The sequence below is a fragment of the Belonocnema kinseyi genome, chromosome 6 (assembly GCF_010883055.1).
Source record: "Belonocnema kinseyi isolate 2016_QV_RU_SX_M_011 chromosome 6, B_treatae_v1, whole genome shotgun sequence".
NCBI classification, from domain to species: Eukaryota; Metazoa; Arthropoda; class Insecta; order Hymenoptera; family Cynipidae; genus Belonocnema; species Belonocnema kinseyi.
This window is the reverse complement of record NC_046662.1, coordinates 132,939,341-132,953,512: the sequence shown is the minus strand read 5'-3', so window position 1 is coordinate 132,953,512 and position 14,172 is coordinate 132,939,341. Positions and strand designations below refer to the sequence as shown.

The 14,172-nt window shown below is 38.1% G+C and overlaps 1 protein-coding gene across 3 annotated transcripts in view; it reads right to left on the bottom strand.

Annotated features, from left to right (window-relative positions):
* The window catches only part of LOC117174965, a 183,973-nt gene that overhangs the window by 36,494 nt on the left and 133,307 nt on the right, over positions 1-14,172 (bottom strand). For all 3 annotated transcript variants that reach the window (XR_004467410.1, XM_033364436.1, XM_033364437.1), the window contains one exon: positions 7,072-7,401. Coding sequence is in view for 2 of the 3 variants with exons in the window: in XM_033364436.1 (XP_033220327.1) it covers positions 7,072-7,401 (330 nt within the window). In the remaining variant the exon portion in view is untranslated. The remainder of the gene's footprint in view (positions 1-7,071; positions 7,402-14,172) is intronic.

Sequence of the window (14,172 nt, the reverse complement as noted above, 5' to 3'; positions counted from 1 at the left end):
GGAGGGGTCGATGAGGATAAATGCTACGATGAGGCTTCATGAACGGAGGGGGGTTCAAAATGGACTGAAAAAATGGCCACGTGGTTTATGAACGTTCCCTTAGGTGATCCCGTTGTGTACTCTTTTAACCCTAAGCGTGACCTTATAGCCCTCTCTATAGGAAGAGGATCGCAGCCACGCCGTTGGCTGAGATTTCTGACTCATTGATGCATTAACTGCCAGTCAGTGTTAGACGTTTCCCCGCAATCGCGCGGCACTGACAATAGATATGAGTATCGGTCTCATTATCCCTTCCGCAGAGACGATAGAGGGGACTTTCTGCAAGCCCTATCTTCTGTCTGTGGTACCGAAGGTTTTGATGTCCCATAAACATTTCTGTTAGGACTTTGACTTTGTTCCACCCGAGCCGATATCTTATTGCCCTTAATGCCACTGTGTCCAGGGATTCAAAGCAGATTTATTCGGTTTTCTGTTGCTAGCGCGTTCAGTGCCTCAAAACACTCCCATAGTAACAGCGACGTGGCTGTTGTTCTATTCAGGGCCATTATAGCAGCTCTGCTGTCTGAGCAGATACGGATTTTTGTTTTGTTGCCATACTCCTTTACCTTTTAGGCGCACTGGAGCATGGCCATAATCTCAGATCATGGAAATGTGGCTAGGAGCCCGTCGCGATTGTGAAACCCATTCCATTCCTTCTACGATATACAACGGATCCAGAGTTCCCTTTGTTCCGAGAGCGATCTGTAAAGCAGTTGTCTCCATCACTGGGCAGGTGTGTCTCATTGTTAGCCCATTCCTTTTTCATAGATAGGCTAATTCGTTACTTCTTGTAGAAGAGGTAACGGCCAGTGTACATCTTGTCCCTGGACATGCTCGAGTTCGGCCTCCTTGCTATATTGATTGGGATTCTCAATACTGTCGAGATCCCTCTATCGTTTAACATATTTTATCTTCAGGCCGCCTTCGTAGCCACAGCCTTGATGCAGAGATGGAGGAGCTCTAAACCTATTAGTGCCCCTAGAGCCATCATCGGTGTCAACTTTGAGACACCACTGATGCCGTTTAGAATCAGTCTCCTGATCCTTTCCACTCGAGACTTCACAGTGGAGAGTTCGACCCTGCTCCAACAGACGACCGCCGCATAGGTCAGCCTGAGTTGTAAGACCACTGTGTAGATCCACATAAGTGTCTCCAGTTTCGAGCTCCAGCTTTTCCCTATGGATACACCACAGAGTCATAGAGTCGCTACTAGATTTTAGCATTTGTTTTCCAGGTGCTCGTTCCATGGCAGCTTATTATCTAGAATGACTCCTAGATATTTAGCTCACTATTTGATTTCCAGTTGTGGTCCTCCCAGTTTTAGTGTACTCGTGGTTCCCCACTTATACCTTTTAGTAAATACAACCGCGTCTGTCTTACTCAGATAGACCAATAGTCCAGTCTTCTTACACCATGAATCTACAATCCCCAGTGCTTGCTGCATTCCTCCGAAGAGTGCACCAGATGCTGGCCGCGTACGGTAACTAGTATATCGTCTTAATAGCCTATAACGCAGAGGCCCTGACTTGTCAGGTGATGAAGCAGTTCATACACTACTAAGTACTATAGCAGGCGCGATAACACGCCTCCCTGTAGATATTCCAAATCAACGGTTCCACATGAAGTGGTATAACCCTTTTTATAGGTAGGTCCCTGTTGGCAAACATGTGGCACTTCCATTCCACGAGTGCAATAGGCACATCATGTACAATTATGGCCGCCCTAACCACATCTCCAGACCTGTAATTCAAGGCTCCTACGATGTCCATTAAGTTTCCAATCGCGAGGCTTTTCTGCTTCAGTTTTCCTCTAATTAGGTTTACTCATCCGCTTACGGCCGTCTCGGTGAACTGACCAGCTCTATAGGCATTCTGCCTGCTTTCAGAAGAAAGCCTACTCTCGTAACCCTGCGTGCCGTCGTAACATATTCCAACGCCAGACTAACCCTAGTAAATCGCATTTTTGCAGAACGGACTGACTTTCTTAAGTGCAAAATTGCATATTTGGAACTTCCGAGTCATATAAAGTGTTTTACCATAAGCGATCGAGCGTGTCGGCACAAGAGCGTGGGGATTCATGCATGAAGTGAACAAGTGATTCACCGCCAACGTGACAGTATTCTATTCCACACCGGCTTGGTTCACCTAAAGAAAAGTGTAATATAGAATCCATCCTACGCGTCGCAATCAGAACACTCCATCTTGAATGTTGAGCTTGATTGTGTCAGAGCGGGGACGCTCCTCCGTGAGTGGAGTGAGTGAGGGGTACAAGCGGTACTCAATGATATATACACTAAGTCTGTGAACAGGAAACAGGTGAAAACCGTTAACTGACAATATATTTCCGGTCGGACTATATACAGCTGCCATGAACGTTATAGCGACAATAAGGGACAATTCTAGCACCGCGAGCTGTCAAATTAGGAGCAACAAACGTATCTTTCGCGTCATATTTTCCTTTAAATTTCTTCCTTTTTTTAAATGGTAACGATGTATTCTTTTCCATTAATGTGTTGCTCAACAGCAAGAGCATTTTAAAAACATATGCAACGCCTTTACTACTTTAAAAACGCTCGGTGTAGAAAAGATAAATAAGAATACAGTGAAGGCGCGATTGTACTCCTTTGAGAAAACGTGGAGGTAAATGTACGCGAATAACAATATAATGGGCACGGAAAAAATTGAAAATTCGAGAAGCGATTGTTTTAAATTAGCACTTTTTTCTCAAGCAGAGGAGAAATACTTACTGTCAAACGCTTATTTAAGTGATTGCCCTCAACATTTTTAATTAAAGGACACGAAAAGTGGCTTTCACTTCCATGGTAGGTGATGAACAGCCTTTGCCAAAGGTGAAAAAATTACATTACTTAAAAGACAATTTAACAAGTGAGCCTTCTCAATTAAATGCCAATATCCCAACGACCACTGAGAATTTCGACAGAGCATGGCAGATACTATTAACCAGATAGAACAACAACAGGGTGCTGATAAAGAGATATTTGGCAAAACTATTCAATTTTCTAGTGATGTCCAGGGAAAGTGCATCAGAGCTTCGTTCATAGTTGAACGACTTTATTGAGACCGTAGGCTTATTTGAAGAATTATACCCAAAAGTGGGATGACATACTTGCATACATGTTTGTTCAAAGTTTGGACACGTCGACTCGAAAATCATGGTAGAACAGCTTAGGAGCTTCTACTACGTAGCCAAAGTACCAAGCCTTATATACTTTTCTGGTGGGCAAAGTGACCACCTTGAAAGTTGTTCACAATTCGGAAATCGGTAGCACCCACACGTCCAAGGTATTATCAGGCAACAACCAGGATAGTAAAAAAGGAATATCCACACATGCACGCAATGCCGATTTAAAGAAAGGCATTTGTCACTTTTGCTCTGGTAAGCATATGGATTCCGCTTCTCCTAATTTCCGTTCGAAGACTGTCAAGGTGCGGAAAGAGACTTTTAGACCAAATAAGTTGTGTTTTAACTGTCTAGGTAAGCATATGCTTAATGCATGTAGTTCTACTAAACGTTGTTAGCCTTGTAATGGGATGCATTGCTCGATGATACCTTCCACCTCACATAAAACCAATTCCGAATCCAAACCACCTAATTACTAGCTCTTCCTTCTCCTGCGAATCATTAACGTTCCTCCAAGCTCAATCTGAATAGCTTAATTGTTACTAATTTGGCTAAAAACTCTGTAGCTGAAGTCATTTCACATTTGTCACAACCTACTATGTTACCAAGCGGGACGGTGATTCTCGAATGGGTTCTCGTCAATACTGAAGGATCAAATGGATGACGTCCCCTTACACAAGTTCTGCTGTACCATTGAGATCAGGATTCGTTTGTTTGAGAATACCTGGTACAACGGATCAGGTTACCGCATACACCGGAAGTCATCACTGTTTTGAGCGTTGGAAGCCACCTATCCAGATATACGAAAGGTATTGTCTCCATAAAGGCCTAGGCGCACTTCCTCCTGACGGTCTCGTCATTGAGGATTGACATAATTTAAGCGTTGAATTTGACAGACCCTTTCTTTCATTAAGCAGGTATATTATGGATGATTCTGGGCGTTGACGTATATGCATACGTCCTTGAAGAACGATTAAGGAGGGGAGAATTGGTAACTCCAACCGCTCAACGGATATTGTTGGGTTGGATTTTATCCGGACTCATGTCGGATGAGCCTCATTCAGGTCAATCATCGATCGTGAGTTTACAAAGCACGGTAGGCGACAAACATTTATCGTTGTTACGCCGAGTTATTGTCCAGAAGGACACATCTGCAAAATTTTCTTAGGTTAGTATTGCCGAGGATGAATGGAAGAAACTGTTTGTCTCCAAGCATTGATGTACAAGTACAACGTGCTCTTTTTCAGATGGAGAGACGTTTTCAAAAGGACCTGAACTGTGTAAGTCTTACACGCACGTCATATAAGAATATATGCAAATGTGTAAGATGGAATTGGTTGCGAAGGTTGAGGACCTTTAACCTACTACTGGGTACTACTTACCCCACCAATGCCTACTCAAGGATCGTAAATCAAGCACAAAACAACGAGTAGTATTTAATGCATCTCAAAGAACAGAGAACGGTCTGTCTCTAAATAATGTGCTCTAACCGAAACCTTAAACGGAATTAGCAAATGTGATTTTGCGGTGGCAATGTTTCGTCGCATCTGGATCCATCTTCAGAATTTTACTTTTCAGAAGTTCCTCTGCAGATCGTCCTGGGACGAGGAGGTTCGAATAAATATGTTGAAGGCCATGACCTGCGGCTGCACATCTTTGCCCGATCTGGCAATACGAACTCTTAATCAACTTGCTCAGGATGAAAGTGAAGATTACCGTTTCGCTACCAATTCCTTGAGGAGAGGCTCGGGATAAGGGTCGACCGGTCGAATTATTATTTCAGAGCATTGGGGATTTTGTGGAGACCAGCTTCCGATTGCTTTTGTTTTCAGATTCGACCACTAGCGGAGCTGAACGTGGTGACTAAGATAATCTTCGATCCGATGAGAGGGTTGGCTCATATCGTAGTCCGAGTCAAAATTTTCATGCACTCTGTGGGCTCGCAAATTGGATTAAGATCAATCTCTGACTTCTGATTATGTTAAAACTTGGCTTAACTTCCGCGCAGGAATATCGAAACTTGTATCATTGATTATCCCATACTGGGTGGGCACCAACTTCGTGGGAGTTGATCGACAGCTACGAGGAATATTTTCTGCAGTATTAACTTAAGATTCTAAAATTATCCCTTATGTTACGGATAACCAAGACATTGAGCTGGTGCAGGACCCTGTGTTCTTTTAGTAAATCTAAACGACCACGAGACAAGTGTACTTAGGTCATCCGAGGGTTTTAAAAGTATTACAAATAGTGAATGTGGCTTTCTAGGTATCTTTAGTCACTCAGTATAGGTACAATAAATGTACTTGTTTTTTATTCAATCAATGTTAATGACTCGCTTTTCATCCTTTCTTTGCTCTGTGAATTAGGGAAGTATATTTTCAAATTCTTCTTAGTGAAAATAACTGCTCCTCAAACAGTCAGACTTAGAAAGTCATACAAACGTCATTGAATATTTCAAGAATTTAAATTGAAAAAATAACTACGCTACAAGCATGGTAGGTGCGGGGAGGGATGCCAAACTGGAACTTCTGTAAATTTCACATGAAAAATAGACGGTATAAAATGTTTTCTCTGATTGGAAATGTAGGCAATAATACATGTGTCGACGACACCGGGAATAAAAATCAATAAGATTTTAAGTTTTTTTATTTTTAGTATTTTAGTATTTTATTTTAAGTTTTCTAAAGTGGATCAGGTGTCTGCCGATCTCTCAATGCGTCTATAAGAACAACATTAAATATTAAAATCCGACACCAAGATTTTGGATAACGTGTTTAGTCATCATGGTCATTAGGGTGGGCCGAAAAAAATGCTCAAATTCGAAATCCATAAAAAGCAAAAAAGAAGCATAATTAGATCCGGAAAATGTATAATTAATTTAAAATGAATAGAATATGCAGCTTCGATAAAACCTGTGTAAATAGGAGAAACTTTTTCCGGTATTTCAAAATTTTCCAGTGACACAAATGCAATAAAAAATGGCCAAGACCCGATAATGAAAATTAGGAATACAGCGAATTTTTACATTTTCAATTTTGGTGATTAATGAAATTATGTTTATAACTTGTAGTTTCAAGTTTTCGGAGCATCCGTGGAGCTTTTTAGCATTAATACCATTATCCGATATTAATAGCAAAAACTGAATTTGAAAAATTGCCTTCATTTTCCACTTCAATTCCTGGGTTTTGGCAATATTTTTACATGCTCATTAAAGGAGGTATTAAATTTGTGTAAAATTTGACCACCCCAGTTTTTGTCAAATGTCTACGTTTGGAGACCCCCTGAATCCGAAAAACAGGTTTTTACGAATGTAAATGTCTTTCTGTGAGCAAAATAACTTTTGAAAAAATCATTCTATTAGATTGACCTCTGGTCCACTCTTTTAGTGTCCTAAACTAAAGGTCAAGTTCGTTAGGCAGCCATTTTGGATTAAAATTCAAAAAGTGAGCGCATTTTGAATATTTTTGCGACCAATTTTTTTCAAAATTCCAAAGTTTTCTGTACGGATATTTATAATATTCAAAAAGTTGAACAACTTATCCTGATGATTTTTTTCAGAATAAACCAATAATTAACAGAGTTAAAGCGTTTACAAAATTCCAAAATACACACGAAAATGAACCTTTTAAGCCGAAAAACGGACGATATGAAAAAAGGCTGTAAGGGCTCAGAATCCTAGAACTATACTAGCAAGCTCGTCTTTATAACAAAAGCAAAAAAACAACAGCTACACTTTATACAAACACACGCACATCATCTGGCCCATTCTAAAACACAACGTCTTTCACTGAACATTTTAATTTATAATATGTTTAAAACTTATCTCACAATCAATTACTGATTGACATTCCCCTCTGAAATGAGTACTGAATAAAGTTATCTTCTTACCCATGTCACACATTGATTCACTAACTAATCCATTTTCTCTCAAGTAGTTCCTTTCTTCCATATCGACTATCCTGCGTTTTAAATCTGGATATTTTCTCTTGAACGACTTCACTCCAAGATACTGAGAAATTTGTTCTTGCACCATGAATGTTTCACCCTTTCTATCAAGGGGCCACTCGTATTCCGCAATTTTATCAACTGTAAAAGGACCTTCGTCTGGGTCAAAATTAATTTCCATTCGTCGATTCTTTACTTTTACTTTTTCTGACTCGGTTGTTGCCGTGCTCTGTACACTTCCTTGTGACTCTTCATTAAGAACTGCCTCAGAAGCTGTAAAATAAATTAATAGTTTATTGAGACATATGAATATACTCTACATGAACCTATGAATCCAGGGGACCAAGCCTAAACAGAATGCGAATAGTGCGATCAATTCTGTTCCACTCGGCTCATGATAAATATAGATTTAGAGAATTTACTATTCGGAATGACATCGAAACAGGTGAATCTATCTTCGATTAAACTAGTCAATATAGTGACGCCAACCTTTCATGTTTAAAATTTGTGAATAATGGAAAACGCTTGAATCGATGCCAGCTCTTAAGAAGATGGGAACGTCATTCTCGGAATGTCATACAGCTTAGCGAGTTCCAAGGCTTCTTTAAATGCTACGTGAAACGAATGAATTATTTATTAAAATTAAATGCGGATTTTAACGAACATTTGGATCATTCAAATTGACACATTACTCAATCACGGGTTCATATCCAAAAAAATTTCTGTAACCACGGAATCAGCCCTGACCATTTGCCGATACCCCTTTCTACCAAGAAAAGAAGGTATAATAAAAAACTAAGTTGATGTAGATTTAAATGAATAAGAAAACCTAATGGATTGTTCAGGCTGGGATCAGCATCGACATAGAGATTTGGGGAAATACTTTATTCAGTGTAAGATTTCATATGAAAGTAGTACAAACTCCAACACTGAAGTATTTCTGATGGACTTAGACGACTTTAGTGATATTACTCACCTACATTACTGATCAAGAGTTTGGTTTCAAGTTAGTAACCCAGCCATAAAATCCGAAAGATCACACAACTGTTTTCGAAGCAACTGTGCACGAGTCTATCTGTACACGTGAATGGCCATAGACACAACTGTGCATCAATCCATCTGTGCAAGCCTCAATTTCAACATGCACAGTTGGCAGTCTCCCATATGTGCAACTGCAGAGTTAGAACAATTCCAACTGTGCACGTCGATGGACACGTGATACAACTGTGCACGTGCGCAGATGAGACACTACCAACTGTACAGGTGGACATTGAGACGTTCACAGACTGTGCCCAACTAACGTTTTATGTGAACAGATGGAACACTCTCAACGGCGTACGTACATATATGGGGGACACCCAACTCTGTACATCTTAATAATTAATATCAGATTTTAAAATGCAAATCAACGTGCACAGATCGGGCACTCTTAACTGTGCACTGGACAGGTGAGAGACTCCTAATTGCGCACGCTCTAATTAATGTGATCATATTTTTAACTTACAAGTCCACATGCACAGATCAGAGACTCCCAACTATCCACGTCTTTATTAATGCGATCAGACTTTTAACTTGAAACTTCACGCGCACAGATGGTACTCTCCCAACTGTGCACGTCTCAATTACTGTGAACAGATTTCAACCTGAAAGTCCACGTGCACAGATGCTGCCCTCCTAACTGTGCACGTCACAATTGATACGATCAGATTTTCAACTTACAAGTCTATGTGTACAGATAGTAGCTTGCCAACTGTGCACGTCTCAATTAATACGACTAGACTTTGCATTTAAATGTCTACCTATATATATATAGAAGACTTCTAACCGTGAGCGCATCAATTAATAGTATCAAATTAATTATTTTAGAGCCCACGTACAAGGGTGGAACTCTCCCAATTGTGCACGTCTCAATTAATACGATTAGACTTTTCATTAAAAGGTTCGCGTACACAGATATTACCCTCCCAACTGGGGACGTCTCAATTACTGCGATCAGATTTTCAACTTACTTTCAATGGACCTGTGGCGGTCAAAAGTAATATGAAATTTTTTGTTTGAAAGTCTATTTTTCCATAATTTTCATAATTGCTTATCTTGAACCCTTCACATGGTTATATGTTACAAATACTTTTGTGCTTGAATATTTTATTCACAATTCATCAGAGAATTAGAATAAATAATCATTTTTAAAGTTTCATGATTTTAAGGCACTCTTATGGGTTTCGAGAGAATGCCCGATAAGTGAATAATTGTATTTTTACGTCATATTAAGGTTAATTAAAACTGAAAAAATCTTTTCCATAGATCATGATTAATCAGTAATTGCAGTACACTCTCATTCTTCTAACTCATTTTGAACAATTTATATTTCTTTTAATATTTGATTCTTACAGCTAAGTCGCGAAATGAATACATTTTCTATACACGTGTTGAGTTAGTTTTTTAATCAATGATGATAGTAAAATATTTTGTTTGAATAATTTCACGATTATATGAATAATACCTATTTCTTCATGTGAAAACATTTTTGTCCTGCACGAAAAAACTATTCATTGGACAATTTGCCATCATAATATTCATTTTTATAAGAGTTCGGTAACAATCTAAGACATAGTTAGAAAATAGTATTAATTGCCACGGTCATACGAAGAAATACTTTTTCCATATTAATTATAAATATATTCCAAACCTAATAATTGGAATTAAGAGTTCACAAAGCTAATTTTTCGATTGCAAATTGAAGTTAAGAAAAAGTGATATTCACAAATGAAATAATGAAACTATAGCAGAAATAACTAGCTGTTTAAATAACATAAGTTTTCAAAAAGGTTACAAAAGTGACCTTTCTCAATAGGTAGGTGCAATAAGAGGAAAAACACTTGAATATGGTATTTTGCGAAAATTTACATTAAAAATAAGATGATCAAGTTCCTAAATTTCATAATATGTTTAAAAAAATTAGGAATACGTAGAATGAGCACAAGAAGAATGTATTTACTATTGTGTTTTGTAAACTGGGTCGGTGCATGGTTATCCCTGTTGCCAAAAACGTGCACATTTATACCTGTCGACACCGACATGCACAGATGGACTCGTGCAGAGTTGCTCCGTGAACGTTATCCGTTACCCAACCCGAAACCCAGACTCAAACACCCTAAGGGGCCCGAACCATCGAATTCTAAATATTCATTATTAATACTTTTGGGGCAGTTCGGGTTTTCCGGACGCGCAACCGGATCCAACTCGTTAGTCATTTTGCACATCACTGCTTAATATCAAATGCGAAAAGTGATTGAAAATATGGTATCATTACGAACCTGAGCCATAGTTCGGAACTGGAGTTACAAGGGAACCTAGGTAGGTGTCCCACTCCGATTTTCTTCATTCTGGCATATGTTGTAGTATACTCGAAAAACTAAGCGCTACGTATTTTTTCTTACGTGCCCAAAATGGGTTTTAGGGGGTAAAGACACACCCCCAAAAATGGTGGTGCCAAATACCCATTTACAATAAAATAAAGTTGAAGTATTTTTGCATTTTCACAAAAAAATTAATTTATAAGGGGTAAACACACTTAAGTGCATTTTATCATATTCCTGCAAGATAAAGTAAGTTCCAAGTACAAAACCGAACAGAACAACTTCATCACAAAGCGGGTTGAAAAATGTGTATTTCTCAATTTATTCAAAAAATTGTATGAGGGTAAACTACACCAAAAGCAGTTACGAGTATATGTATAAGAAAATTACCAAACAGGTGTAACCTTTAGTTAGTTGAGTTTACGGATTTCGCATATGGAAAATAACCGTTGTTGTTCTTTTTGACTTTTCTAAGATTTTTGATACAGTTAACCATAATCGACTATTGACTAGGCTCAACTCGCTCCACCTCTCAAACATGTTTGTTAAATAGTTTGAATCGTATCTTAGTAATCGATCGAAAAAACTAAAAATTAGCAATGACAAACGGACAGTTTGTGGGGAGGTTAAGAGTGGTGTCCCTCAGGGATCCAAGCTTGCATCCACTTTATTTAATATTTACACCTCTGAACTTGGTAGCGAATTTCGACATTGCAACTATCAAAAATATGCTGACGACTTTAATCTTTACCTTTCCGGGCCTTTCGCCAATCTTAAGAGTTTTTTTCAACAGGTACAAGCGGACATTGATCTGGTGGTTCAGTGGACCTTGACAAGTGTCCTTACTCTTAACCCTGCTCAAAATATGGCTATAATCATATGACCTTCTTCCCTTCCATCCCTTGAAACAATTGCAGCCCTACCTCTTCTCTTGATCGATGGACGTCTCATCCCCTTTACAGAATGTGTGAAGGATTTGGGCTATATTCTTATTCGATTTCTTACTTGGAATGAACAAGTAGCAGATATTTCGAGGAAAACATTTAAAGTCCTCCAACAACTTAACTTTCTTCGAGTACGGCTGTACAGTGTACAAAGATATTACTGATGGGCTAAATATTAAGCTTGAGCGCACGCTTAATGCTTGCATTGGGTTTATCTATAACATCCCCAAAAGTGAACGTATTACTCAATATAGAGGAAGAGCAGGACTTTTTAACGTCGCCAAAAGAAGACAATTATTCATGAATAATTTGCTTTACTCTTTTATTATTCGTGGTGCTCGTATTTGAAACAAACTACCTATAAAAATTAGAAATGCGCCTTCTCAATATCACTTTAGAAAATTACTTTTTAGTTACTTATTTAACACATCAAATCCTACCCTCGAAATTACACATTGGTAAAACTTAAATCTTTAAATTAAAAATATTTATGAGTGCATGCATGAATGTAGTTACTTAAAAATTGAATTGCTTACACTTCCATTTTTTACAGGATTTTCTTACAAATACCTTTAAAAAATTAACATCCATCTACACCTTCTACCTAAGCCACTCGCTTTTTTAGCCTAACCATCCTCGCTTCGCTTCGCCTCGCACGCATGTTGCTATTTTCCCGCTTTGCCTCATATTGCCAGCCTCTGCCTCCGCGGCTAACACCTAATACTTATCTACTATTTACAATGTTTAGAGTTTTCCTTCTCCATTTCTCTTCCTCCTTCCTTCTCTTCTTCTATATCTTACATAACACCCCCTTCATTCATGATTCTGACCTTGTGTTACCCCTTTCATGCAACAATACTTTCATGCTTATCTAACTTATTTCCACCTCTAGTCTAGTCAATGAAGGATTTGAAAAAAAATCGTACAAGTAGCATTTTTTTCACAGATACGTTCGGAATCGCTTTATAAACATATACATAGTAAAAATTCATCAATCATATGTGTGCGGCAAAGGCCCGCCATGCTGGAAAGTATTAAACGATAACATGTTTTTCAAAATAACTCGAGAACTGTTAATTTTAGGTCGAACATGGTCATTTGAAAAAATGTTCACAATTTTATAGCGCACAAAAAAGGTTGTACATATTTTAGACCTATTCTTAATGGTTACGATATGAAATTGGATTAGTTGTACAATTGTGTGATTACTGAACAAATAAAATAAAAGCTAAAAAATCCTGGAAAAAACGTCAGAAATAGATCAGGCGATTTGTACTAGAGCCAATTCATGTCCCTGTTAAAAAAAATGACCAACTCATTTGCATATACCACCCTTACCCTCTCGATGGCGCTTCTCTACACTTCCCTCTCTTCCACTGCCTCCCACAATCTCCCATTGTCCACCGACGGGAACGCGCCTTTTAAATCTATAAAAAAGCGTACACTTCGGCATCATTTTTGGCTAGTTTTCTATCCATCATGTGCTGCAAGATGTAATATTGTCAATAGTACTCCTTCCCTAAGTCCGTCTGCGTCTCCGACAAATATTCCTTTCCCCTCAACATCCTACCGCAGCATATCTGCCAAACACTGGTACGATCAACCCTTCCCTCCACCCTTCAGGAATCCCCCATCAGTCTCCCTCCAGTATCCCCCATCAGTACCCTTCCCCCTCCAAACTGTTTCCACTAACCCCTTCAGCCTCCCCCTTACATCATGTGCGCCAAACAGCCACGCTTCGCTCTCTACACCGTCCAATCTACATCTATTTATGTACATTATACTTTATTTCTTTACTTTTGTTAAATACCTATTTTTGATTTAAATCGTCAAATAGATCGCCGTCATATTCTACTTGTAATATGTATCACCTGTTACTTCTAGGGCTATTTAGCTATAGGAATTTTTCATAAATAAATACAAATACTGTACAACGTAAAGTGAATAAAAAGGTGTTATGATGATTTTTAGTCTCATACATTTTATTTTATTCTCGCGTGTAACATATATTTCCAGAATTTTTTACTTCAATTTACACCTATTGGGCTATTTTTTCATATAATCGTAACTTATTTTGGGGTAGTTTACCCCATAAATTGTTTTGACTATATTGAGAAATGTACATTTTTCAACCTATTTTCGATGCCAATTCCAGAAGCTAGAGCATTTTCAAAAAAGTTGTTACCAATTTTTTTATGATTCAAAAATTGTATGTAGGGCCATTCGTAGTACCCGGAAAGCCGAACAATTTATTTTTATGACTTTTTTCGTTAAAAAAAAATATCAGAGTTCTAGCATTTACAAAATTTTAAAAATCAATCGAAAATGAAAATGTTTAGCTAAACAACGCCCGAGATTTTAAAAATGTCAAGGATTAGAAAAACGTTGCTTTTTCGGAGCCCTACATACTTATAATACTTGGAAATTGGGCTACTAAAAATGATCTACAAATTTGTTACTACTTACTTTTTTACAGGGTGCGTAGTTTTTATTTTATTCGTAAAAAAATACATTAGAAATAAGAAAATTTTATTTTTGTACAAGAAACACAAACTACACAAAAAAATAAACCCATGAAATCGGCTTTCCGCACACTTTTTTAGGTCCTGAAAGAAAGAAAGAGTTTGTTACTCAATATTTTTTAAGGGGGGCACTCCCTATAGAATTTTCAAAAAATCGATTTTTTTTTATTATTTTAAGCGATAGATATAAGCCTTAAGAATATTTTTTTAAAAGTTTCT